At 42.4% G+C, this 27,069-nt stretch overlaps 1 protein-coding gene across 3 annotated transcripts; it reads left to right on the top strand.

Annotated features, from left to right (window-relative positions):
* Positions 1-1,837: 1,837 nt before the first annotated feature.
* On the top strand, positions 1,838-26,591 carry LOC115157221 (CDK5 and ABL1 enzyme substrate 1). Of its 3 annotated transcripts, none has more exons than XM_029705291.1 (10): positions 1,839-2,823; positions 15,744-15,815; positions 16,188-16,280; positions 17,694-17,771; positions 19,378-19,483; positions 19,654-19,813; positions 20,010-20,116; positions 25,160-25,266; positions 25,472-25,679; positions 26,241-26,591. In XM_029705291.1, exons 1-10 carry the CDS (start codon positions 2,255-2,257, stop codon positions 26,379-26,381), a joined length of 1,641 nt encoding a protein of 546 aa, XP_029561151.1. In that variant the 5' UTR covers positions 1,839-2,254; the 3' UTR covers positions 26,382-26,591. The 3 variants fall into 3 exon arrangements, with proteins under 3 accessions (XP_029561152.1, XP_029561151.1, XP_029561153.1); XM_029705293.1 differs by lacking the exon at positions 1,839-2,823 and adding an exon at positions 13,964-14,023; XM_029705292.1 differs by lacking the exon at positions 17,694-17,771 and having other exon boundaries at positions 1,838-2,823.
* Positions 26,592-27,069: the final 478 nt, after the last annotated feature.

The raw sequence follows: 27,069 nt of genomic DNA on the forward strand, positions 1-27,069 counted from the left end.
ATGCCAAGTTAAGGTAATGGATAAAAAAGATCACAAGTCACAACAAAGAATAAAATATACTTGCCACTGAAGATAGCAAGACTACCTCACCCTCATGGTCACCCTTTCCCGTCTCCTCTTTCCTTCTTCCCAGACTCTTCTTTTTAATGACCCTTATTATTACCATCATACAACAATATACACTACCTCCACTCCATCTTGTTGCTGGAAACTATTGTCTACACATCATTATCCTGCTGGTAATCCTTTATGGTGCTCTAACACTTGACATGTTTTTCCTTAATCAACTCTAAAGTAATAGCAGAGTGATGTGCATTGTGGCTCACAATGAGGTGCCAAATCCCTTTATGTCTGGGAAGCTTTACACAAACACAGGAAGTCCAGTGTTTCAAGGCAATGGCGAGGGGAGTAGGAGTCGGAGCCGTGGCCTGCGTCTCTCTCTTTTTCCTCTGATGGGCAGCTCAGATTAACAGTGGGTGGTAAACCTGCAACTCATACACCTTATTGTTGCAGTCCAGAAACAACCTAACCTGAGCCCAAGGTCTGCAGTGCACACTGGTTTCATTTTACATCATTATAATGTATGGCACTGCACAGTAGTGTTCTGCTGCTTTTTTTAATAGGAAGAAATAAAAACAAATGGGCATGGCGTTGGATCTGTGTCAAGAGTTACTCAAAACCAACACAACTGAGAAGTTACTAGAGCTAAGGCCAGAGTTAAACATTAGCATATGACCTGACCAGGATTGGAAAAACTCCTGGCTCCAATTATAGAGATGAATCGAAAGCAGTGGTATTCAACTCTTACCCTATGAGGTCCGGAGCCTGCTGGTTTTCTGTTCTACCTGATAATACATTTCACCCACCTGATGTCCCAGGTCTAAATTAGTCCCTGAATAGAGGGGAACAATAAAAAAATGCAGTGGAACTGGCTTCAAGGTCCAGAGTTGAGTTGGAGGGATCTAAAGCATACCCTAATTTCCCTCTGAATCTATTATTCAATAGTCTGTCTAAACTCCATTGGAATATGTATTTGTAGGACAGTGTGGTTGACGCGCCAGAGATCTGAGTAGTCATTCACCCCAATGCTTTTTGCAGCTTGTCTTCGCTAAAGAATATTCAACTTGACCTAAAGAACAACCCTCCTCACTTACTCCTAAACTGCAGGAGTTTTAGGATGCTTTCTGATAGAATCCACCATGGAAGCCTGGAAGGATTTTGAAGAAACACAAGGAGAGAGCCACAGGGACAGAGCCACAGGGACATCCAGTGGTGAGCAGATGTCTTGTTGTCGTCCTAAACGGTCTGATTAACATAGCTTCCTAGATGTCCTCTTATAAGCGGACTATATAATTGAAAGGGAAAACTAGTGAAAAAGTATTCACATAAACAGCTAACGCCACCCAGGTGGATTACTACACATTGGTGGTCAGTGCAGACTCGCCACCAAATAGCACTCTTTTGCATTGGTGTATATCTGCAGTGTTGTGATATTTATCTAACACCACTAGATGGCATATTTAGTCAATGTCCAAACCTGACTACTAAACCAGACTAAACCATGTAAAACAGACAGATGGCGCAAATGTTGCAGAAATGCAGAATTGCATATTTTGGAAATACAGCATGTCCCATTCCTCAAATGGTACACAGCCCACTTTTGGAAATACAGCATGTTCCATTCCTCAAAAGGTACACAGCCCACTTTTGTTTTCAATATCATGGGATGTTGTTCTAAAGATTCCCTAATTATTTTAGAGACGTACAGTGAAGATGAAATAGTTTATGTTTTGAGTCCTTGGTAAATAGCCTAGGACTATTAGGGTTACCAATTACTTCCGTAATATGAACCCCAAAGCACAATTTCCAAAAAATGCATATTTCCAATCAATTTAACTGCTTTGACATGCAAATATAACACATGGTTATCCATTAGTTATTTCTGAATGTGGCCAAAATCTGCTATACCTGATGACATTTTTATGTAATTTTGTATAACCAGTCCAGAAGTCTGAAGAGGGAGGGCACTGGAGGAAGATGAAAAAAATAACCCTTTCGTGTGTCCCTGAAAGCCTATTGGTCCAATTTTTTCCCTGCTGCCACAATACTGCAGACACGTAACCATCCTGTTTTTAGTCAGTTTAAGCTTGCACTTAAAATACAAAGCTTTGACATTTGCTACCTACATAAGCACACTTTTAATGTCATCTTGACAAAACCTCTGCTCGCCGATTCGAATCGCTGGAAGTGGACCATGGCGGCTGCCACGAGCAGCAATACATCCACAACCACGCTTCAGATAAAGCATTCCAGTATCGAGCATACGCGGAAACGCATAGACCCTCGGAGGAGACAAGCCGCACTCTCTTTTCTCAGTAACATTTCTTTGGATGGTCGACCGGTGCAAGATGATGCCGACAATCAGATCGAAGAGGATAATTCAATTGAGTCGAGGACTAGACAGAGCCTGGTTTCTGCAGCAGAGCGTCCGCTGTACGCGGCTGGCAGTGGCACAGGGGTAGCGACCCCCACCGCCACCCAGGCGCTCGCTATTGCAAACCAGGCTCTGATTGCTAACGCACGAGATAGTTTTGGGATTGGTCCCGCCGCTGCAGCTCAAGCGTGTACAGATCCGGAAGGGGATGCTTTCGGCCCTTCGATTTTCAGTTCGCCTTTCTCTGCAGTACCAGCCGCGATTAGAGGCAGGCTTCAGACCTACACTCAGGGAGTTGTGCCTGCTGCCTACTCCAGGCAGGCTTCCCAAGGCTTCTGTTTGGAGGGAGGACAGATAGCCAACTCTGTCCTGGAGCTGCAGAGATCAAGGTAGGGCAATTGAAGATATCTCCATCATGTAGTGTTTACATTCATGACATGTGGGAAGGAGATTACTGGGTGCCCATATTGGGAATGGGAATAGTGACACAGAAGCCCACAGTCAATGTTTACACCGCACTCTCACAAATTATGCATGTCATAGGCTACAGTATTGCAACCCAATAGTGTCAACAATACAGGCTGGCTACAGTATTGCAACACTCATATTGCAATAGTCACTGAAAGTAAGGTAAGAGTTATCTTCAGGAAGGTCTTTGTTGAGTGAAGCCACCAAACAGGATCCACACAGACCTGGGCTAGACTCATGTGTATCATCAGTTATCATCTCAACAATAGCACAGGTTTCTCCGGTCACATTTTGTACTAGGGCTGCTCAAAGGGCATCATCAGTCTTAGCCAGTGTACTGCTAAAGACAAGTCTATACAAAGAGACAGATTACAGCCAAGAGCCCTGGCTTTCTCTCAGATATGTGAAACTGTATCTATCTGATCAATAAGCAACTTACACATATTCATTAATATGCTCCTTACAACTGTGCACATGCAGTGGTCCATTGATTTAGGTGGAATCAGCATGATTAGGTTGAAAAGGTCAACCATTGTGGAATCATTTTGATTAGCCTGCCTATTAACCAGTATGATGCATGTGCCCTCATAACAGAATTTGTAAAACATGTTATTTAAAAAAATAATAATAATGATTTCACCTTTATTTAACCAGGTAGACAAGTTGAGAACAAGTTCTCATTTACAACTGCGACCTGGCCAAGATAAAGCAAAGCAGTTCGACACATACAACAGCACAGAGTTACACATGGAGTAAAACAAATATACAGTCAATAATATAGTAGAAAAATAAGTCTATATACAATGTGAGCAAATGAGGTGAGATAACGGAGGTAAAGGCAAAAAAAAGGCCATGGTGGCAAAGTAAATACAATATAGCAAGTAAAACACTGGAATGGTTTATTTGCAGTGGAAGAAAGTGCAAAGTAGAAATAGAAATAATGGGGTGCAAAGGAGCAAAATAAATACATACAGTAGGGGAAGAGGTAGTTGTTTGGGCTAAATTATAGATGGGCTATGTACAGGTGCAGTGATCTGTGAGCTGCTCTGACTGCTGGTGCTTAAAGCTAATGAGGGAGATAAGTGTTTCCAGTTTCAGAGATTTTTGTAGTTCGTTCCAGTCATTGGCAGCAGAGAACTGGAAGGAGAGGCGGCCGAAGGAGGAATTGGCTTTGGGGGTGACCAGAGAGATATACCTGCTGGAGCGCGTGCTACAGGTGGGAGCTGCTATGGTGACCAGCGAGCTGAGATAAGGGGGGGACTTTACCTTGTAGATGACCTGGAGCCAGTGGGTTTGGCGACGAGTATGAAGCGAGGGCCAGCAAACGAGAGCGTACAGGTCGCAGTGGTGGGTAGTATATGGGGCTTTGGTGACAAAACGGATGGCACTGTGATAGACTGCATCCAATTTATTGAGTAGGGTATTGGAGGCTATTTTGTAAATCACATCGCCGAAGTCGAGGATCGGTAGGATGGTCAGTTTTACAAGGGCATGTTTGGCAGCATGAGTGAAGGATGCTTTGTTGCGAAATAGGAAGCCAATTCTAGATTTAACTTTGGATTGGAGATGTTTGATGTGAGTCTGGAAGGAGAGCTTACAGTCTAACCAGACACCTAGGTATTTGTAGTTGTCCACATATTCTAAGTCAGAACCATCCAGAGTAGTGATGCTGGACGGGCGGGCAGGTGCAGGCAGCGATCGGTTGAAGAGCATGCATTTAGTTTTACTTGTATTTAAGAGCAGTTGGAGGCCACGGAAGGAGAGTTGTATGGCATTGAAGCTCGTCTGGAGGGTTGTTAACACAGTGTCCAAAGAAGGGCCAGAAGTATACAGAATGGTGTCGTCTGCGTAGAGGTGGATCAGAGACTCTCACCGGCAGCAAGAGCGACATCATTGATGTATACAGTTATATTCATGGTGGCACTGAAACCATATGAGAGATCAGACAAGGCATGTCCAGCAGGAAGGTGGACTTGTTTTTCCCCGTGCAGATACGGTCCCCCATGCAGATTTATCACCATAACCTGTTGGGAGGACTTTACAAAGCTGCCCTACACCTGCTGCCTTGCCCTCTCCTATGCAATATAAACAACCTGTACCCCAATACTCCTCAACACATCGGACCACGGACACCTTTTATACCTTTGTTTACTCCTTAGAGTGGACCAGAGCACAGGGGAAATCTGAGGCTGCCTGACACACTGTCCCTGCCTATACCCCACACACACAATTATCTGTAAGGTCCCTCAGTCGAGCAATGAATTTCAAACACAAAGACCAGGGAGGTTTTCCAATGCCTTGCAAAGTGCACCTAGATCCATGGCAAGACCTAGCAATGATCAACAACCAATTTGACAGAGCTTGAAGCATTTTTTAAATAATAATGGGCAAATGTTGCACAATCCAGGTGTGGAAAGCTCCTAGAGGCTTACCCAGAAAGACTCACAGCTGTAATCGCTGCGAAAGGTGATCCTAACATGTATTGACTCAGGGGGTTGAATACTTATCTAATCAATACATATATTTTAATGTTTTTTTTAAATCCACTAACATTACAGTATTTTGAACATAGTATTTTGTGTAGATTGTTGACAAAATTACAATTAAATCCATTTTAATCCCACAAAGTGAAGGGGTGTGAACTATACATTAACTATACATTCATGTACATACTACCTCAATTGGCCCGACCGACCAGTGCTCCCGCACATTGGCTAACCGGGCTATCTGCATTGTGTCCCACCACCTGCAAACCCCTCTTTACGCTACTGCTACTCTCTGTTCATCATATATGCATAGTCACTTCAACCAGATCTACATGTACATACTACTACCTCAATCAGCCTGACTAACCTGTGTCTGTATGTAGCCTCGCTACTTTTATAGCCCCGCTATTGCATACAGCCTCGCTACTGTTTTTCACAGTTTTTACTGTTGTTTTTATTTCTTTACTTACCTATTGTTCACCTAATACCTTTTTTGCACTATTGGTTAGAGCCTGTAAGTAAGCATTTCACTGTAAGGTGCGCCGAATACAACAGGTGTAGACGTGACAAATACACTTTGATTTGAATACTGTCTGAAGGCACTGTACATTACAATGATTCAGTAGTTAAACCCCCCCAGGTTATGGAATGCGGTCGGTCAAAGGAGGTTGCCCATGTAAACTGAATTATAAGCTGTTGAGTAATAACTAAGGCGACCTGTTGAGGGACCCCGGCCATATTCCACAGACACATCATAGATGGGCGTCTCACACAGTGCCTGGTCTGTTTTCCCAGGGCAGCAGCTTGGTGGAAAAGTGGCCAGATCCAGAGAGAGAACCTTGGCTGGGAAGGGAAAGGCTGGACGCCCAGGCTTTCAGAGACGCTGCCCGGCCAGACTCTCCTTTCTCTCTGTTTATCTCCATCTTCTGTCCTTCACTCCACTTCCTCCCAAGGGCACCGTACCAGATACTTTTTATTTGTCTTTATTTCTCTCTCTCTCTTTCCTCGCTCTCCATCTTCCTCCCTTCCCTCTCTCATGGCCTCCAGTCCTGCTCCCAGCCAGGAATCCCCAACCCTCAGATCAGCTGCCAAAAGATACTCTGAGATCAGCGCTCAGAGATCAGCGCTCAGAGCTGCTTAAAACCATCTTATTCGGTGTGCATTGATTCTAATGCATGCAAATGATGGTTGGGTTTACATAGGCTGCAGTATTCTACTGCTCAAGCTAGACTCATAGACAATGGCCTTTTACATTCTAGCATAATTTAAGGCGCCCACTCTGTCTTGCTGCTACTGTAAAGGTGTCAGCCCGAGGTGTGGATCTGTTTAAACCGCTTTAAAATGAAAAACCACATTTAGCTTAGTGAATGTTGTTGCCACAAAATCAAATTCCTATAAAATTGTATGGATTGACAGTTAATGCAGTAAATTATATTCTGCACTCCAACGTCTCCCCATGTTTTAAACCATTTTTCACAAGTCCTCATTGTGCTCGAAAGCTTACTACAGGGAGACTATGAAGCCAAGTGAAGCCATAGCAGAGAAACCACATGCAGTATAAACCATTACAATGGTCCTTTGCAGTTTTGTGCAATTGAGTCATATCCTTTTGGTTAAGAGGTTGATTGTTGTTTGGTGAAGTAATGGTTGGCAAAATTACATGATTATGTAAGCAGCAATCTTAGGCTAGTTTGCCTCTGAAACCCTTGTGGCTTGAACTGTAAGCGAAATCTCCAACGCAGCTGCAGGATAGGCCTTTATGGTTAAAACGGCCACCTTAATTAAATCATTACTGGTAATGAGTCTTGATAAGAAAAATAGACATGATGGGTTACTTTAGTTCCAAAATGGAACTTGGAGTACAAGTTCACTAGTTCAAGTTCCACAATGCTAGTAGCACTGTTGTTCACCCTAAACAACATGCTATTTAAAGGGAAGGGGGAAGGATGGATTCAGAGTGGTTTTACTGTATGTCAAGCAACCAGAGCAACTACCCACAAGGTTCTGTGTGTCTTGAACAATATAGGTATATGTGTTCTTGTCCTTTCCATGTCTGCAGCAGTGTTTCCCCTATATTCATATATAGTTTTTTACAGCAGTGGCAAGAATTTAGCAGCGTTGGGACATATTTCTGCCGAGACGCGCTTTTAGAGCCCCCCCTTGCCAAACACTGCTACAGTAGCAGGAAGGAATTCACTGTTGTTGCAGCATTGTTGTAAATGTGTTGGAGAAGAAAGACCGACGGGGCTGAGAATAGCCTTTGTTGATTGTATTTTTCCCCAAATGATTCAATTTTGTTTGGCCTGTAATTGTAAGAAGGCTAGAACATTAGATTGACTTCCACTCTGTCACCCGACAGTGGAACAGGAAGACAGTGTCCATGGCAGGCTGCCAATGGGCGTGCATGTGAAACAATTTCATCTTTTATGTTGGGCACTACAGCTCCTTATCCAAAAAAGCGACAAGCATAGCTGTCAGGTTACATACCAATTGTTTTTGAATGTCCTCATAGGATGTCTATAGGAATGTTGTTAAGATTGATTAAATGGACCATGCTTGAAATTCATTGAATGTGAACAGTGCTTGAAAATCAAATCAATTCAAGTGTTATGTCACATGCGCCAAATACAACAGCTGTAGACCTTAGTGACATGCTTACTTACACGCTCTTAAACAACAATATAGTTTTAAGAAGAAAAAAAATAACTCCATAAATAAAACAACCATTTGAGGCAACAAAAACACAGACAAATGGTGTCTTTCATGGGCAGCTCTACTTACAGATGCCCATTGTTGTTCTGTCAATATTGAAGGAGGCGATAATTGCAAGTAGCCTGGGCTCTACCTTAAAGCTTCTGAGTTTGACCAGTCCTTGTTAACGTCAGAATGCTACTGTTGGAATGGAGTTGATTTATCAAGGACCTCAGCCACACGAGCAACAGACTGTTCACCCCGTTAATCTAGAAGGAGGCGACAGTACAGGTTCATCAAAGCTGGGACCTAGAGACTGATAGAAGCTGTTTATCTCCAGGCCATCAGACTGTTAAACAGTCACCACTAGCCGGCCTCCGCCCAGTAACCTGCCCTGAACCTTAGTCACTGTTACTAGCTGGCTACCACCCGGTACTCTACCCTGCAGCTTAGAGACTGCTTTGCCCTATGTACAGAGTCATTGAAAGCTGGTCACTGCTGTACACACCTTTTCTATTAAGATACTGTCTATATACACACACATACATACATACATACATACATATATATACTGCTCAAAAAAATAAAGGGAACACTTAAACAACACAATGTAACTCCAAGTCAATCACACTTCTGTGAAATCAAACTGTCCACTTAGGAAGCAACACTGATTGACAATAAATTTCACATGCTGTTGTGCAAATGGAATAGACAACAGGTGGAAATTATAGGCAATAAGCAAGACACCCCCAATAAAGGAGTGGTTCTGTAGGTGGCGACCACAGACCACTTCTCAGTTCCTATGCTTCCTGGCTGATGTTTTGGTCACTTTTGAATGCTGGCGGTGCTTTCACTCTAGTGGTAGCATGAGACGGAGTCTACAACCCACACAAGTGGCTCAGGTAGTGCAGCTCATCCAGGATGGCACATCAATGCGAGCTGTGGCAAGAAGGTTTGCTGTGTCTGTCAGCGTAGTGTCCAGAGCATGGAGGCGCTACCAGGAGACAGGCCAGTACATCAGGAGATGTGGAGGAGGCCGTAGGAGGGCAACAACCCAGCAGCAGGACCGCTACCTCCGCCTTTGTGCAAGGAGGAGCAGGAGAAGCACTGCCAGAGCCCTGCAAAATGACCTCCAGCAGGCCACAAATGTGCATGTGTCTGCTCAAACGGTAAGAAACAGACTCCATGAGGGTGGTATGAGGGCCCGACGTCCACAGGTGGGGGTTGTGCTTACAGCCCAACACTGTGCAGGACGTTTGGCATTTGCCAGAGAACACCAAGATTGGCAAATTCGCCACTGGTGCCCTGTGCTCTTCACAGATGAAAGCAGGTTCACACTGAGCACGTGACAGATGTGACAGAGTCTGGAGATGCCGTGGAGAACGTTCTGCTGCCTGCAACATCCTCCAGCATGACCGGTTTGGCGGTGGGTCAGTCATGGTGTGGGGTGGCATTTCTTTGGGGGGCCGCACAGCCCTCCATGTGCCAGCCAGAGGTAGCCTGACTGCCATTAGGTACCGAGATGAGATCCTCAGACCCTTTGTGAGACCATATGCTGGTGCGGTTGGCCCTGGGTTTCTCCTAATGCAAGACAATGCTAGACCTCATGTGGCTGGAGTGTGTCAGCAGTTCCTGCAAGAGGAAGGCATTGATGCTATGGACTGGCCCGCCCGTTCCCCAGACCTGAATCCAATTGAGCACATCTGGGACATCATGTCTCGCTCCATCGACCAACGCCACGTTGCACCACAGACTGTCCAGGAGTTGGCGGATGCTTTAGTCCAGGTCTGGGAGGAGATCCCTCAGGAGACCATCCACCACCTCATCAGGAGCATGCCCAGGCGTTTTAGGGAGGTCATACAGGCACATGGAGGCCACACACACTGCTGACCCTCATTTTGACTTGTTTTAAGGACATTACATCAAAGTTGGATCAGCCTGTAGTGTGGTTTTCCACTTTAATTTTGAGTGTGACTCCAAATCCAGACCTCCATGGGTTGATAAATTGGATTTCCATTGATTATTTTTGTGTGATTTTGTTGTCAGCACATTCAACTATGTAAAGAAAAAAGTATTTAATAAGATTATTTCATTCATTCAGATCTAGGATGTGTTGTTTAAGTGTTCCCTTTATTTTTTTGAGCAGTATATATATATAAAAATCACACACAAAAGTATGTGGACACCCCTTCAAATTAGTTGATTTGGCTATTGCCACACCCGTTACTGACAGGTGTATAACATCGAGCACACAGCCATGCACATCCATAGACAAACATTGGCAGTAGAATGGCCTTAAAGAGCTCAGTGACTTTCAACGTGGCACCGTCATAGGATGCCACCTTTCCAACCAGTCAGTTCGTCAAATGTGTGCCCTGTTACAGCTGCCCCGGGCAACTGTAAGTGCTGTTATTTTGAAGTGGAAACATCTAGGAGCAACAATGGCTAAGCCACAAAGTGGTAGGCCACACAAGCTCACAGAATGGGATCGGGAGTGCTGAAGCACGTAAAAATAGTTTGTCCTCGGTTGTAACACTCACTACCGATTTCCAAACTGCCTCTGGAAGCAACGTCAGCACAATAACTGTTCGCCGAGAGCCTCATGAAATGGGTTTCCATGTCCGAGCAGCTGCACGCAAGCCTAAGATCACCATGCGCGTCGGCTGGAGTGGTGAAAATGTCGCTGCCATTGGACTCTGGAGCAGTGGAAACGCGTTCTCTGGAGGGATGAATCACGCTTCACCATCTGGCAGTCCGACGAATGAATCTGGGTTTGGCGGATGCCAGGAGAACCCTAGCTGCCCCAATGCATAGTGCCAACTGTAAAGTTTGGTGGTGGAGGAATAATGGTCTGGGGCTGCTTTTCATGGTTCGGGCTAGGCCCCTTAATTCCAGTGAAGGGAATTCTTAACGCTACATACAATGACATTCTAGACGATTCTGTGCTTCCAACTTTGTGGCAACAGTTTGGGGAAGGCCTTTTCCTGTTTCAGCATGACAATGCCCCACTGCACAAAGCAAGGTCCTCACAGAAATGGTTTGTTGAGATCAGTGTGGAAGAACTAGACTGGCCTGCACAGAGCCCTGACCTCAACCCCATTGACCACCTCTGGGATGAATTGGAACTCCGACTGCTAGCCAGGCCTAACTGCCCAACATCAGTGCCCGACTTCACTAATGCTATTGTGGCTGAATGGAAGCAGGTTCCCGCAGCAACTCCATATTAATGCCCATGATTTTGGAAGCAGATGTTTGTTGAGGAGCATACTTTTGGTCATGTATATTCAGCACTCTTACATTGCTCATTCTGATATTTAAAAAAAATCTTTCTTGTTGGATTATGCGTGTATTTCTAGGTATTATTACTGCACTGTGGGAGCTAGAAACAGAAGCATTTCGCTTCACCTACAATAACGTCTGAAAATGTATGAAATTCATACACAGATGCCTAAACTTTGATTTGACCTGCAGTTAAACATCAATAGCTGGTTGTATCAGTCTTGTTTGAAGTGAATGAGTAGTCTGGTCCATGTGTTATTGTTTGCACAGGTGTGGAAAATGTCCTTTGCACGGTCCACCTTCTGGCTGGCCTGCTGTTGTTCATCTACAGTAGCCGGATCAGTCTGAGCGTCCCGCTGAACAGTGGAAACTAGTTTGCATGGGTTCAGTTCATCAGATGTGTACTGTACAAACTGTGAAGGAAAAACCTAGTAGTCAAAATAAAAATAAAATATTCTGTCCAAAAATGAAATTTGCAGCAGTGATCAGATTTTGACCCAATGACATCTGGCACAGCAAGCCATCTGTAATTGAGTGAACCTAATAATTTGTCATGGCAATAGATAGATTAGAGTACCTGGGATGAGGTCATGGTCACTTATGTTTCTAACAGACAGTGAGGGCTGTATTTGCTCTGCTGACTGCTACAGCCTAGCTATTCTGGTTAACATGTTCTCCAGGGTGAAGGTGGAGAGAGACAGTGCATTCAGAAAGTATTCAGAAGCCTTGACTTTTTCCACATTGTTACGTTAAAGCCTTATTCTAAAATTGATTAAATTGTTTTCCCCCCTAAATCTACACACAATACCCCATAATGACAAAGCAAAAACAGGTTTTGAATTTTTTGCTAATTTATAAAAAAAAATAAACTAACATTTACATAAGTATTCAGACCCTTTTCTCAGTACTTTGTTAAATCACCTTTGGCAGAGATTACAGCCTCATGTCTTCTTGGGTATCACGCTACAGGCCTGGCACATCCTGTGTTTGGGGAGTTTCTTCAATTCTTCTCTGCAGATCCTCTCAAACTCTGTCAAGTTGGATGGGGAGCATCGCTGCACAGATATTTTCAGGTCTCTCTCCTGAGAGTTTAGATCGGGTTCAAGTCCGGGGTCTGGTTGAGCCACTCAAGGACATTCAGAGACTTGTCCCGAAAACACTCCTGTGTTGTATTGGCTGTGTGCTTAGGGTCATTGTCCTGTTGGAAGGTGAACCTTCACCCCAGTCTGAGGTCCTGAGCGCTCTGGAGCAGGTTTTCATCAAGGATCTCTGTACTTTGAATGAGAATCGTGTTTCTCATGGTCTGAGAGTCTTTATGGGCCTTTTGGCAAACTCCAAGCCAGCTGTCATGTGCCTTTTACTCAGGAGTGGCTTCCGTCTAGCCACTCTACCATAAAGGCCTGATTGGTGGAGTGCTGCAGAGATGGTTGTCCTTCTGGAAGGTTCTCTCACCTCCACAGAGGAACTCTGGAGCTCTGTGAGAGTGACCATCGGGTTCTTGGTCACCTCCCTCACTTACAATATAGCTGGGTATTTAATTATCTTTATCAAGGGTGTTAATTTTTAGACCGCCCCGATTGCTCAGTTTGGCTGGGCGGCCAGCTCTGGGAAGAGTCTTGGTGGTTCCAAACTTCTTCCATTTAAGAATGATGGAAGCCACTGTGTTCTTGGGGACCTTTAATGCTGCAGAAGTTTTTTGGTACCCTTCCCCAGATCTGTGCCTCGACTCAACCCGGTCTTTGAGCTCTACGGACAATTACTTCGACCTCATGGCTTGGTTTTTGCTCTGACATGCACTGTCAACAGTGGGACCTTTATATAGACCGGTGTGTGCCTTTCCAAATCATGTCCAATTGAATTTAACACAGGTGGACTCCAAACAAATTGTAGAAACATCAAGGATGGTTAATAGAAACAGGATGCACCTTAGCTCAATTTCTCAAAACCTGTTTTCGCTTTGTCATTATGGGGTATTGTGTGTAGATTGGGGGGGGGAATTATTTAATCCATTTTAGAATAAGGCTGTAACGTAACAAAATGTGGAAAAAAGGAAGGGCTCTGAATACTTTCCGAATGCACTGTAGCTAAGACATAGGTTTCATTGCAGTTGCTCTGCTCTGTGCAACTGATGAATGTGTCACCTCATCAGGAATGCTAACCTTAGCATGTTAGCGCAGCTAGCAGGCTAGGAATGTAAGCCTTTTGGCTAGCATGATGGTAGCCATCCTATCCATCACTCAGCATTCTAACTGGAGGATGTCGCCGGGCCTGACAGCCATAAATACCTTGATGAACCATGATCAATCAATCCAATGTGTTTTATAAAGTCCTTTTTACATCAGCAGTTGTCACAAAGTGCTATACAGATACTCTTGCTGTGCCGGGTGGAGATAAGAGTACATGGCCATTAAGGCCAGATCGTTCATCAAGACGTTCATAGATGAACAGCAGGGTCACATAATAACCACAGTGGTTACAGAGGGTGCAGAAGTTCAACACCTCCGGAGTAAATGTCAATGATCCATCTCTTTGACCTTCACAGAGGGGATGTGATGAGAATTCATAACATGTAGACTACATGCTTTCCTTCATTACTTTCTTGCCAGGTTTCTCTCAAAAGAGAGGTTCTCAACTTCCAGAGATCATCCTTGTTAAATATGAAGATGTAAGTAAATAAATAAATTCCTCCATCTCAGTGCAGAGTGGATGTATGCCATGTAGTTGACCATGTTTACAATTTCTAGCACATCTCAGTGCTAGACATTTTAGAACTTGTTTCCTTTCCAATTGCTGTTTCTAACCACAGTCCCCTGTAAACATGATGTAGTCTCACCTATGTGGTATAAAGACTGTTTAATCATCCTTTGTTGGTTTAGGCTTGCTTACTGCTTGGAGTTTGTCAAGGACAGTCATTTTTTGTTAATTTGTTCTGCTGTTCTGTAGTTGATTAACCAGCCAGAGGGCATACTCTTATATTCAGCTCATTCTTTCTCTCTCGCTGAATTGGTCATTGAAGAGGTGACAAGTCAAGTTGAGTGTCATTGAGTATATTTAAATAAGTACCACACGTTTAGTGGAACCTAAAAGCTTGGTGACAACTGACAAGCAGACTGGCAGGAGTTATGCAATATGTTTTTTATTTGAATTTTAATGAACTAATAGATTTTGCCCTGGCTAAGTCATGCAGCCCAAGTGTGAAAGAAAGGCCTGTCTGTGAGGAAACAGTGTTCCAACAAAATGAATCAGCCAATGTCTTTATCCTCTTATGGCATATTTCCATACAGGATTTACCTCCGTCTTTTACCCAAAAGGCTCAGACTTTTCTGTTTCCATCTACGCGGGCCGGCACCCGTGTCTCAATGGGCCACTGGTACTTTTCAGCCAGCATTTACATACCAATAGCTAACTGTGAAATGTAACACCTTCTCAAAGCAACTGTTTTGATTATGCAGAGGTTGTTGATTCTGCTAGCTATGGAAACAATTTCCTTAGTATAACATGTATGTATGTATACACTGATGTTAGTAGAAAAGCAGCATTAATTACCAACTAAACCAGTTCCTTACTCTAGATTAGAATGTTCTAACCATTTTACATGATCTCACACAGAGGCTACTGGTCAGAATGTAGAACACAACAGTGATCATTGACCACAGCAGCCAGCCAGTCACACAGTGCTGGTGTCAATGATTACAGCTTTGCTTTGTAAATAAGCCACTGTGCCTGACAAGACGGCACAGTACAAAGCCATAGAAACTTTAGCTATGCTTCACATCAAACGTGAAGGTAATGTACATGGGCCAGACTAAAAGGTCCAGTTAGTTTAGGCTACTCATTCATTCTCCAGACCTATAAAGAAATATGAAAATGATTGTTATGGATGATCATTGTTGATTTTAGATCGTCAATGATTTAAGATTTGGGTTCAAAACAGTACAATGTTGAAGATTTTTCTAAGATTTCCCAATACTGATATAATGGAGGTCAACCAGTGGATTTGGGTAGAACTACGTTGCTTGCTGTTAGATAAGGAATCATGTGGTTTACACCATCAATTATGAAGAAATGTGTTCAGGGTTTATCATGAACAAGGAACCTCACTCTATTGACATTTAGGCCTCTTTGCGAAAGCCCAGGATTAAGAGTGCTTTGACCATTTTATTACATCAACACATTTCTTTCTCTGTTATGGTAAGCCAAGGGTTTTAATCTGCATAATCATCACCAAATAAATGACCATCATTTAGCAAATATCTTGCAATGCAGAATGAATGATTCTAAATGGGTCTAGTCTTTTCTCTTCCAGGGCCAGGGAGAGCTGTTTAGCAGCAACACAAGTTGCTTGTAAACTCAATACCAGCTACTTATTTCCCTTTTCTCCCCAGACGGAGGCTCATCTCTCAGCGATCCTCCTTGGAGACACTGGAAGACATTGAGGAGAACGCCCCTCTACGCAGGTACTGTATAGCAACAACTGTCACAGACCGCACAACTCGGCACACCACCCAGAAACATACATTTGGTTAGCTCATATTTTCCTCTCGTTTTAGAGCGGTACTCGAGAAGTCAATAACAGCTTTGGCCTGGGAAGTATTTTGATAGATGATGACATTGGGGGAACTGTAGTTTCACTTCAGTTTGCTATATGGAGCCATTTTATGTCCTTTGGGGTGGTGGTGGGAACATCAGGCTACACTGTAATGTCTTGGTCTGGCTCAGTCTCTCTGTTTACGGTTGTTAAAGATATGTTGTGGTCTTAAACTGCTCCAAATGGATCTCAATCAATCACGTTTGTTTTGATCTGTCTTGAATAAAATGTGTGTTTTTAGATGCAGAACCCTCTCAGGTTCACCCCGACCAAAGAGCTTCAAAAAGGTCCACTTCATCAAGAACATGAGGCAACATGATATGCGCAATGGAAGGTATGAATGAAAACAACCCCATCCCTAATTCAATACAAACCTTCAATAGAAAATGGCAGAATGCCCCCCAATGAACGCACAGCAGTTTGAATACCCCTCAGGTTAATGAAATCTACTAGAGATGTAGGTCACTTATTCTAAGCTATTCCTTATTGCTTAATAGTATCAATCAATTTACTATTGATTGATAAATTATCCTATTGAATTATAAATGTATCAGACTGATCAGCAGTTCATTGAAAGGTTAATTTTCACAGGAATTCTCTCAAATTGAGTTCATATTGTATACATTGTCAAAGTTATACATTGAGGACCACACCCTTGAATCATGAAACGCATCACACTGTCTCACTTTTATAAACAATGATACATGCACTTACACTTAGACATTCCAGAGCACTGAAGAAATGTGGTCACACAGATGTTACAATGACTTATTTGATATATAACACAGTGAAACTGTATGTAGCTAGTGTACAGCAGCTTCTCTCAGTAATAAATACTATAGCCTTTTATGGATATTTCCTGGAATCTAAAAGGAATTGGACAGAAACTATTTCCACAGGACTTAATTTTGTTTTACACAGATTATTCAACTATCTTTTTTTTTATTCTGGATGTTTTGAACTACAAGCCTCAAGCTTCTTTTACACTTGGGTGTGTACCGGACCTATTTATTTTGATGAATTGTTATATATCTGTCTTGACAGGTATTTGAATGGGTGCAAAGCCTTTCTTTTGGCCCAGGAAGAAAAAGGAGTGTGCTGATACATTCTGTCTTCATAGTAGCTTTTAATAAAGCTTATTTCTGGATTTTAGGTGGTTGAATTGGGACAGCAACTGTTGTGCTTTACATTCAATCTCTATGCAGTTGCTGTTGTTTTAATTTACTCTTATCTAGCTAATCAGTGTGCCCATATACAGCAGTAATGAATTGCCATACGTCCCATTCTGCCTGTGACGTTGATATTGATCAGTGAGTTGGCCTGTTATTGTATATCCATAACTCAAAAATGATCAGTGACAAAGTTTTATGAAGCAATTTTTCAATGAATTGCAGCAGCAGTTATGCAAACCACTTTCAGGAGTGGTTCAATTTGACTGTACTATAGGGTTTTTTTTACCTCGCGTGCAGCTGCTATTCTGATATTGTACGATAAACAAGTTTGGTCTTGTTTAGTCTCCAAAGCAAGACATGGCTAGTAGCATCATTTGAAAAGATCTGCATAATTTTGTTCCCAAACCTCTGACTACATATTACATACTCCACAATACACTCACAGAACACACAAAAAAACAGTATTTCATTTAGTTTTCTAAATCTTGATTGTTTTACTGCTCACTTTTTCCTCCATCTTAACCTGTAAATCTGAGTGTCTTTTTCACATAGTTCATTCATTTTTGTTTTTATAGGATAGTCCTAATCAGTGGCAGAAGATCCTTGTATAGTGTATTTTCTGTCCTGCCCTATCGAGATTGTAGCCAAGCAGGGTATGTATCCTACAGCATGCCAACCTCCATTTTTCCATCCTTCGTTCTCTGCTTTCCCCCGTTCTCACATCCCTTTTGTTTCTGCCGATATAGAACTGGTACTTTATTACATTGGGAAGGGGATAACATTATTACAATGAACAGTGTTCTAGATGGGTTGGTTTTGGTGGATGCATTTTTACTACAACAAAATAAATGTTTGTAAGGAGATGGAATAAGTAATCTACTGAATTAACTTAAAAGTAATGAATCACACCCATTTAAGGATTGTATCCATGTCACTATGTTTCCACGTAGGCCTGTAGTTTGCTGTATCTACACTATTTGTCTTTGGAAGACATGATGAAGTTGTTGAGATTCATTCTAATACGACTTCGTTTTGCCCATTGCAACCGTCTCTGGCTTTGCTGTTATCATTTAGGCTGCACTTTTCCTCAATTCGTTGCTGCCCTCAATGATTCCGTAGCATGTTTTTATCTCAGAACTTTAACTCTTAACTTTGCATGCGCTTTGCTGCGATTGCATAACACACACATTTACATTTCGGAGTGGTCCCAAATGATCCATCCATAACAGCATTATGTAGTTTCTGTTTGGAGTTTACACATGACATCTCAGTTTGTTGTTGATCATATTGTTCTCCCTGTGCGGTTAGAGATTATATTTCTTGGCCCTTGGAAGAGAAAGCCTGGCTTACCAGTAGTCAGACTGTTGTTTTTTCTTATTGCAACACGAGGTTCAGACTCCTTCGTGTTATGGGGACCCATGGTAGTCTTGAACTCTCTCCGGCCTGGTATATAGCTTCCCACCTGGCCTGCCTGGGGAAAGAGGCAGTGTTGGTTTGACCTGGGTCCTGGTGCCCCCCAATGAAATAGCTTGTTTTGGAGGAAGTAAGAAAGAAAAATAACTGATTAACACAGAGAATACAATGGACAGAGAGAAAGTAAGCACCATTTAGGGGGCTTAGTGAGGAGCATAACAGGGTAATTTATGCAGCCTAATCTTCCTAAGCCTAGCCATACAACGAAGGGTTAACGAGCTAATGAAGCCCCTAATGAATTCAATAGCCTCATTCCTGACTGCCCAATGCTGCTAATTGGCAGTTGAGATTGCTTGGCTGAGTGTCATTGCAGCAAAATGCACTTTGACTATGTAGAGAACTGACCAAGCTAAAATCCCATGCCCTGTCTTATACTCAGACCATATAGGCCTAAAATAATAATGATCTAAATGATGTCCACAAGCCCAAGCTTCTGTCTTTTAAGACTTTTCCCTGTATTGCTTTCCTTTCTTGCCCCAATTAGTGTTTTTGTTGATTTACCCCAGTGTTTATAATAACTGGGTAATTCAATTGCCTTGTTAATTAGCTCAGTCCTCTCTGGGGCATTATGGCACTGTGGAATTCTGGGAACATGGAATGATAGCTTCTCTTAGGTTCTCTACCTGGTCTAATTCCACATTCCTTTTTTAGAGCTCCCATTTATTTTCTGTGTGATAGATGGTGAGAGAGATGCTGAGGCGGAGACTAGACCCTAGATAGAAGACTGTTTGGCAGAGGGTGTGGGTTTTAGGGGAAGGGGTGTCTAAAGGTTTTGTGCCCCGGCAGGGATGTGAAACTGGAAAGCGGGCGGCAGCGTCACCCCTCAGGCGGGGTCAGTGCCAAGGAGATGGTGATCGGGCTGGAGGGAGTGGAGCTGGGGGCCTATGGAAAGGTGAGAGAGGATGGGAGACATATCCTTTCCTCCCTACTTTGTTACAGATCAGTTATCACCTCGAGGAAGAGAATAGGGAAGGATTTTTGGAGTATGTAACAGCGGTCCAAACAGCGCAGACAGTGGTCCAATAACATGCTGTTAAAATGTGAGCATGTCTCTCTCCACAGACTGTATCATACACCCAGTTCCTGTACCCCACCAACGCCCTGGGCAGCGGACGCAGGAACACCATCGACTCCACTTCATCCATCTCTCAGTCTCGTAACGCCAGCCACCGCAGCCTCAGCTTAGGCCGGGCCAACAGCAATCAGAGCAGCATCGACACAGGTCAGTCATATGAGTGTGTGGATTCTCCGGAGTAGTTGTGGCATTCACAATGTATTTCTCGGCCCCAGTGTTTGTTTATCCCTGGCTCATTGTGTGACTAATATATAATAATATGCCATTTAGCAGACGCTTTTAGTAATTTGTGTATAGATTTTACATACAGGTGGTCCCGGGACTGTCCTTTTGTCCTCTGCAGGGAATGATCTGGGGGACTTGATCCGGGAGTATGACCCCAATCTGTTGGACGATCCCCAGTGGCCATGTGGGAAGCACAAGAGAGTCCTCATCTTCCCCTCCTACATGGTAAGAGACTACTCTGCTTACCAGAAATGGTTTCAAACAGTATTCGTTTCCTTTCAAGTACTTCGTTCTTTATTGAGCCTGCCTTTATGCCACAGGGACAGGGTTTGTTCTTGAGACAATTCCATTGGTTCCATTGCGCCAGACAACTCAATCTAGCACAGCTAAAGTATTTGAACGAATTCAAATACTTTTTGAACACAGGTCTGCTGTTTACTATGGCCCTGCATGTTGCTCTTTTCACAACCCAGGGATGTTTTTATTTATTCCGGCCTGTCAAGAGTCCACCTTATGTAAGTAAGAGCAATGGGACTTAGGCTATTTGTGGTCAATGACATTGTATTGCTGAATGGATCCACTATCAGTGGTATTTCTCCTGTTCATTTGTATCAAGTCATGAGATATCTTCCTTTTTTTCCTGAAGAAAAAAAAGTATTCCCCCAAAAATATTTTGTCAGAAAAATAACTACGAAACACAACCAACTCCTATATATAATAATATACTGTATCAACTCACTGTAAGCCACAAGAGTCTGTTTGACTGACCATTCATTCTAATCAGCAAGGTCATTGGCCCAATCCCTGGCTCTGCTCCCACTCCTACTAGAGTCTGTGGTGTGTGAATACACTCCCGTCTCTCTACCCTGTAGGTCTTTGAACAGCCACCATCATAACAGCTAGGTTGCTTCCAAAATGGCACCCTATTCCCTGTATAGCGCAAAACTTTTGACCAGGGCCCAAATATTTAAATGAGTTAATGGCATTAGTTAATCACAATTTCTTTATTTGCTCAAATTGGGCCTGAAAGCTTTTTCCATTTAAAAAGCAGTGCATTGAGTTACACTGCTTTGAAACTCAAATGATCTACATCAGAATGTTTTAATTAAGCAGTAAGGCACGAGGGGGTGTGGCATATAACCAATATACCACGGCTAAGAGCTGTTCTTATGCACGACGCAACGCGGAGTGCCTGGACACAGCCCTTAGCCCTGGTATAGTGGCCATATACCACAAACCCCCAATGTCTTATTGCTATTATAAACTGGTAACCAATTAGAGCAGTAAAAATACATGTTTTGTCGTACCCTTGATATACCACGGCTGTCAGACAATCAGCATTCAGGGCTCAAACCACCCAGTTTATAATATAATTTTCACCATAAACAACACCAAATTCACTACAGCTATTAATGCTCCCAATGTTTAGGTAGGCCTACTCCCTCTTATCAATGTTCTTGAAATTGAACACTTAATTAAGCACAACACACACACAGCTTTAAGTTATGTTAAAGCTTCAGGCATTCTAAATGTGAGACAAAAGAAAAATAGAACTGGCTATGGATACAAAGAACTTGTCCAACAATGTTATGAAAACACTGTAACCATCTGTACTGTTCAGATAACATTACACACATAGGCCTTCACACTTTCCCACCCTCCCACATCCTCTCGCTCTCACAGGGAGTTTCTTATGCACTTACTCCCGCTCTCACACATCCGCTTCACACCCCTCATCTTGCATATGCAGCCTACCTTTTGAAAAATGTATTTGAGTAGCCTATTCCTTTTCAGTTCTAACCTGTGCCATCCACATGTGTGCATAGTCTAGTCAGTGGTCAAGTAATCTGCTAGCTAGCCACACGGTCTTCAGCGCTGTAAAAGCGCAAGCATTAACTATAGCTGTGTTCCGTGTTGTGTTCTGCTCATAAAAAGGTCCGTGCGGAAACATGTGCGCTTAAAAAGTTCCGTGCGGTGAAGAAAGACTCGATTTAACGTTATAATTTTTGGTTTGCCGAGAAACATGTTAACTTTGACAGCCCTACTTTTTTCTTTAACAGATTTTTCAGGTTCTACTACTTACTGTGTCATGATATACAAATCATTTTAGTATGTTTAGATTCCTTTGTGATCAGGTAAATATCTATAAGTTACATTCCTTTTAGTTAGAAATGCGAGGTTGCCCATAGTAGCCACACGTTTGCTGCAGTAGTCGAAGTATAGTTACAAATAGCTGATGGTATATTTTGAACTCTGATGGGGAGCTGCATGGAGGAATACAACCCATGACCAAAAATATCAAGTTAAAAATACTAGTTTGATAAGTTGTATTACTGCAAGCTTGTGCAAAGCAAATGACTTGGCATGAGCTAATTTGGGCAATATGCTGTAATTTCATAATTGTTATCTCTCTCTCTCTTATCACATACCCAGATTGAGTGTGGGTCAACTGCAGTGCTCCTTCTATCTTCCTAGATAACAGTTGAGCCTCTGACCTGAAATAAAGTTCAATGGCTAAATTACAGTAGGGGAGAGTCGGGTAAGTTGAGCCATGTTCTTTTTTCATTCCGTCAAGGGAAATAGTATTCTTTCTAACAAAGATATCTACATATATTTCAGGATGTGGTGTATCCCTGGAAATAACCAGTATTCATGTAAACAGTACAGCTTGTCACTTGTCTCTTAATTATTTTAAGCATATTTTAGCAGGCTTAACACCTAACAAACACTTTGTAGTTGTATTTTTTTTTTTTTTACATAGGCTGTTGTTACCTCATGTCCCAGAGCTAATGCCTTGCAAAACACCTGTGAAGAAAACACTTCAACTTTCCATTGGCTCAACTTACCCCAAGGCAAACATTTTGACTATTAGCCCACACAGCTTCCAAGGATGCACTTTAATACTAGGTTTAGGATCTCATATTGAAGCTTATAGAGAGCCCAACTGATGTATAGAACAAATCTTAAAATATACATTGGTTTAGATACAAGCATCATGAAACCTTTTACACAAATTAATTTGACTGGTAAATATGTTTTTGGACTTAACTTGCTTACCACTTTTTCCATGTGGTTTCTTCCATTAGACTCCATGAAATGACCTCTTCCTAAATATTTGGTGAAATTATTAATTTTGTGTATAGTTTCCTAGAAACAAGGGCGGTTCAACTTACCCCACTCTCCCCTACATCAACAGAATATACTGAGCTTGGAAATGAAAAGCATCAAACATTCTATAATATATTATTCTGTCTTTCCGTGGCCCGTGTATGGTGTGCCACCCAACTCCAATGTCTCGTGCTCCGACACTCAACCACCCAATGGAACTAGGGCTGAGCGATATGGTGCTGTTATTATTTTTGGAATAATAAAAGTTCCACATTTTCTTTGAGTAGAGCGTGACCCCAGGGTGGCAACACATACATTACATGTGACTTCAATGGGTCTTTCTCCATTCTGATTTGTTTTATACTGTTCAATTCAACTTCAACCAGAAATAATTTTCTGCATTTTCCTCGCTAACTTGAGATCATTTCCACACTGCCACTTAGGGCAGCACAATATGGGCAAACAATCTAGGTCTTTTTGGTAAATGTTGTGATTATTTAGCAAAACACTTGGAATCCTGGAAATATAATGAGTATTCTAATTATATAGTTAAATATAATAGTGGGCACTTTAAATACAGTCTTGTTTGACATGACAATAAATGAAAATGCCAGGGAGGGTTAGTGAGTTTCCTAGGGGGACCCTACAATCTTTAGATACATAATGTTTTTTCTTAGTTACTTCATGTAGCTAACATATTCATGTTTTGCGTATTCCTCGTTGTTTGAGAAGATACTGATGCACAAACAACATGCTGATTTTAGGTCTACACCATCACTGGTATTATGAGGCTGTGTAGCTAATTACGTTTGCTCTGACTCAGTACATGTATTAGCTAATGTTAGCTAGCTAATAATCAGCTAACTAGTAATTAGCATTAGCGGCTAACACGAATTAGTCCTAACTTGCTAAGAAAAGACAAACTAGCTGTTTGCAGATGTAGGAAACACAAACGAATCATGTAATTATATAACTCTAGTGGATTGCTATTAAGAAGCAAACTGAAAACAGCATCGTTGTCATCAACATTGTTGCATTCAGACCGCATTGTCAAGGCAGCACATGCAAGTGTATCGTGGTCGAGGAACAAATGCGTTCCTTAAGTGACAGGGGACGGGGCTAGGTCTGTGGAAAGCGGCATGGAGAGAGAGAGAGCAAAAAGATAATTACTTGACACATTGGAAAGAATTGACAAAAAAAACAGAGCAAACTAGAATGCTATTTGGCCCTAAACAGAGAGTACACAGTGGCAGAATACCTGACCACTGGGACTGACACAAAATTAAGGAATTCTTTGACTATGTACAGACTCCGTGAGCATAGCATTGCTATTGGGAAAGGCCCCAGAAGGCGGACCTGGCTCTCAAGAGAAGAGGGGCTATGTGCACACTGCCCACAAAATGAGGTGGTAACTGAGCTGCACTTCCTAACCTCCTGCCAAATGTATGACCCTATTAGAGACACACATTTCCCTCAGATTACACAAACCCACAAAGAATTCAAAAACAAATCTCATTTTGATAAACTCTATTGGGTGAAATACCAGTGTGCAATCACAGCAGCAAGATGTGTGACCTGTTGCCACAAGAAAAGGGCAACCAGTGAAGAACAACCATTGTAAATAGAACCCATATGTTTATTTATTTTCCCTTTTGTACTTTAACTATTTGCACCTCATTTCAACACTGTATATAGACATATGACATTTGAAATGTCTTTATTCTTTTGGAACATTTGTAAGTGTAATGTTTACTGTTACATTTTTTTATTTATTGCACTTTGGCAATGTCGACATGTTTCCCATGCCAATAAAGCTCCTTAAATAGAAATTGAGAGCGGAGAGAAATGACTGAAGTTGCGAAGTAAACTATAAAAATGGACGTTACACACGGCGTATCACATTTAACAAACCAAAAACTAAAATACTGTTATAAAAGGTCAAGTAAAAATCCAAACCGATCTGTGCATCAATACCAATATCCACAAAACTGTATACTGCCTAGCTCTAAATGGAACACAACACCTTCCATAGTGAGAATGATGCCGCTGTTTCCTCTTCCACATATGTATACAATAACCTATAACACTCGCACAAATTCAATAACAGAGCCTAACACCAGTGCTGTCTGTCTGACACCAATACTTTCATCTTCCTTTCAGACTACAGTCATAGAGTACGTCAAGCCTTCTGACCTCAAGAAGGACATGAATGAGACGTTCAAGGAGAAGTTCCCCTACATACGGTTGACCCTCAGCAAAATCAGGAGGTGGGGACATCTAGTCCAAACACATATTGGAGTGTGATGTTGAAATGATCAGTTTGGTGCAGCAGTATTTAATCCCTCGTGGTTAATCATATCAAAATTGGTTTACTGACATTGGCCACACTATGATACCTACTGGGTTCTTCTTTTTAGCATTGACCTTTTAGCGTTTGTCTTATCTCCCTGCTTTCACCACCTTCAACCCCAGTCTGAAGAGAGAGATCCGTAAATTGGCCCAGGAAGAGTGTGGCTATGAGGAACCCACTGTAGCCATGGCCTTCGTCTACTTCGAGAAGCTGGTCCTCCAGGGGAAACTCAACAAGCAGAACCGCAAACTCTGCGCCGGTGCCTGCGTCCTGCTTGCTGCCAAGATTGGCGGAGACCTCAAGAAGCACGAGGTCAAGCAGCTCATAGACGTAAGTGTCGTACTTTTCTCATCGTGCACTGGGCTTCGGCTCTGAGCAGCCTGGTGGAAACCATGAGTGGTTTCCTGTCACGCAGACAAACAGCGATCTGCACGGATTATAGGATTGTTATATCTATGAATTCATTAGAAGTGTTTCCTGTAAAGCTGGAATCCTTAGCGGTGAAACTGCCGTATCCGTTTGCGATATTACAACAACAAAGATGTTACTTCAAACAACGAACACTCTCCCCCCCCCCCCATCCACAAAAACAATGACAAATGCGTCTGGGGTGACCAGTGGCGGCTGTTTCACCTTTTGTGGATCCCAGCTTTAATGTTAAACTTTTATAAAAATATGATAGGATGGTTATATAATATTGATATGGTTATTTTTCAAGCATTATAAATGTCTGCGTGACAGGAAAGCACCACATGACAGATAGCAAAGTGGCTAGCTCACGGATCGTTGACAAAAGTATTTGTCACTACATATTATTCACCTAATATATTAAGTAGTACAGTGGTTTAGTTACTACATCACCTCTCCTCTCCCTTTTTTTCTAATTTGTAGAAACTGGAGGAGAGGTTTCGTGTGAACAGGAGAGAGCTGATAGCCTTTGAGTTCCCTGTGCTTGTAGCCCTGGAGTTCAACCTGTACCTGCCTGAGCACGAGGTCATGCCCCACTACAGACGCCTCGTCCAGACCTCCTAGCATTAGTGACCCGTCAGGAGGAGCACCTAGACCATGCCCTTCTGATCCAGGACCAGAATCTACACCACACCCTCCTCTCCACCCCGCCACTGGATGCCACGACCATGTCTCCTCTCTGCAGCCTGGGGATCCATTATGGACCGTGATGTTGGAGCTCCACTACACTCTACTGCAGGCCACATTAAAATGTTCATTTTCAGATCGAGACTTGAAAGCAGCCAAAGTGACACGTATTTCCATACACGTATTCTTACTTCAACATTTTTCTCAGACTTTTACTCCTACATTCGACACTAGCTACATCTTCAAAAGACTTACACTACCATTCAAAAGTTTGGGGTCACTTAGAAATTTCCTTGTTTTTGAAAGAAAAGCACATTTTTTTGTCCATTTAAAATAACATTACATTGATCAGAAATACAGTGTAGACATTGTTAATGTTGTCTATTGTACTATTGTAGCTGGAAATGACAGATTACATTTTTTTTATTGAATATCTACATAGGTGTACAGAGGCCCATTATCAGCAACCATCACTCCTGTGTTCCAATAGCACATTGTGTTAAAAGGCTAATTGATCATTAGAAAACCCTTTTGCAATTATGTTAGCACAGCTGAAAACTGTTGTTCTGATTAGAAGCAATAACACTGGCCTTCTTTAGACTAGTTGAGTATCTGGAGCATCAGC

This window comes from Salmo trutta, chromosome 21 (genome assembly GCF_901001165.1).
Source record: "Salmo trutta chromosome 21, fSalTru1.1, whole genome shotgun sequence".
In the NCBI taxonomy this organism is placed as follows: Eukaryota; Metazoa; Chordata; class Actinopteri; order Salmoniformes; family Salmonidae; genus Salmo; species Salmo trutta.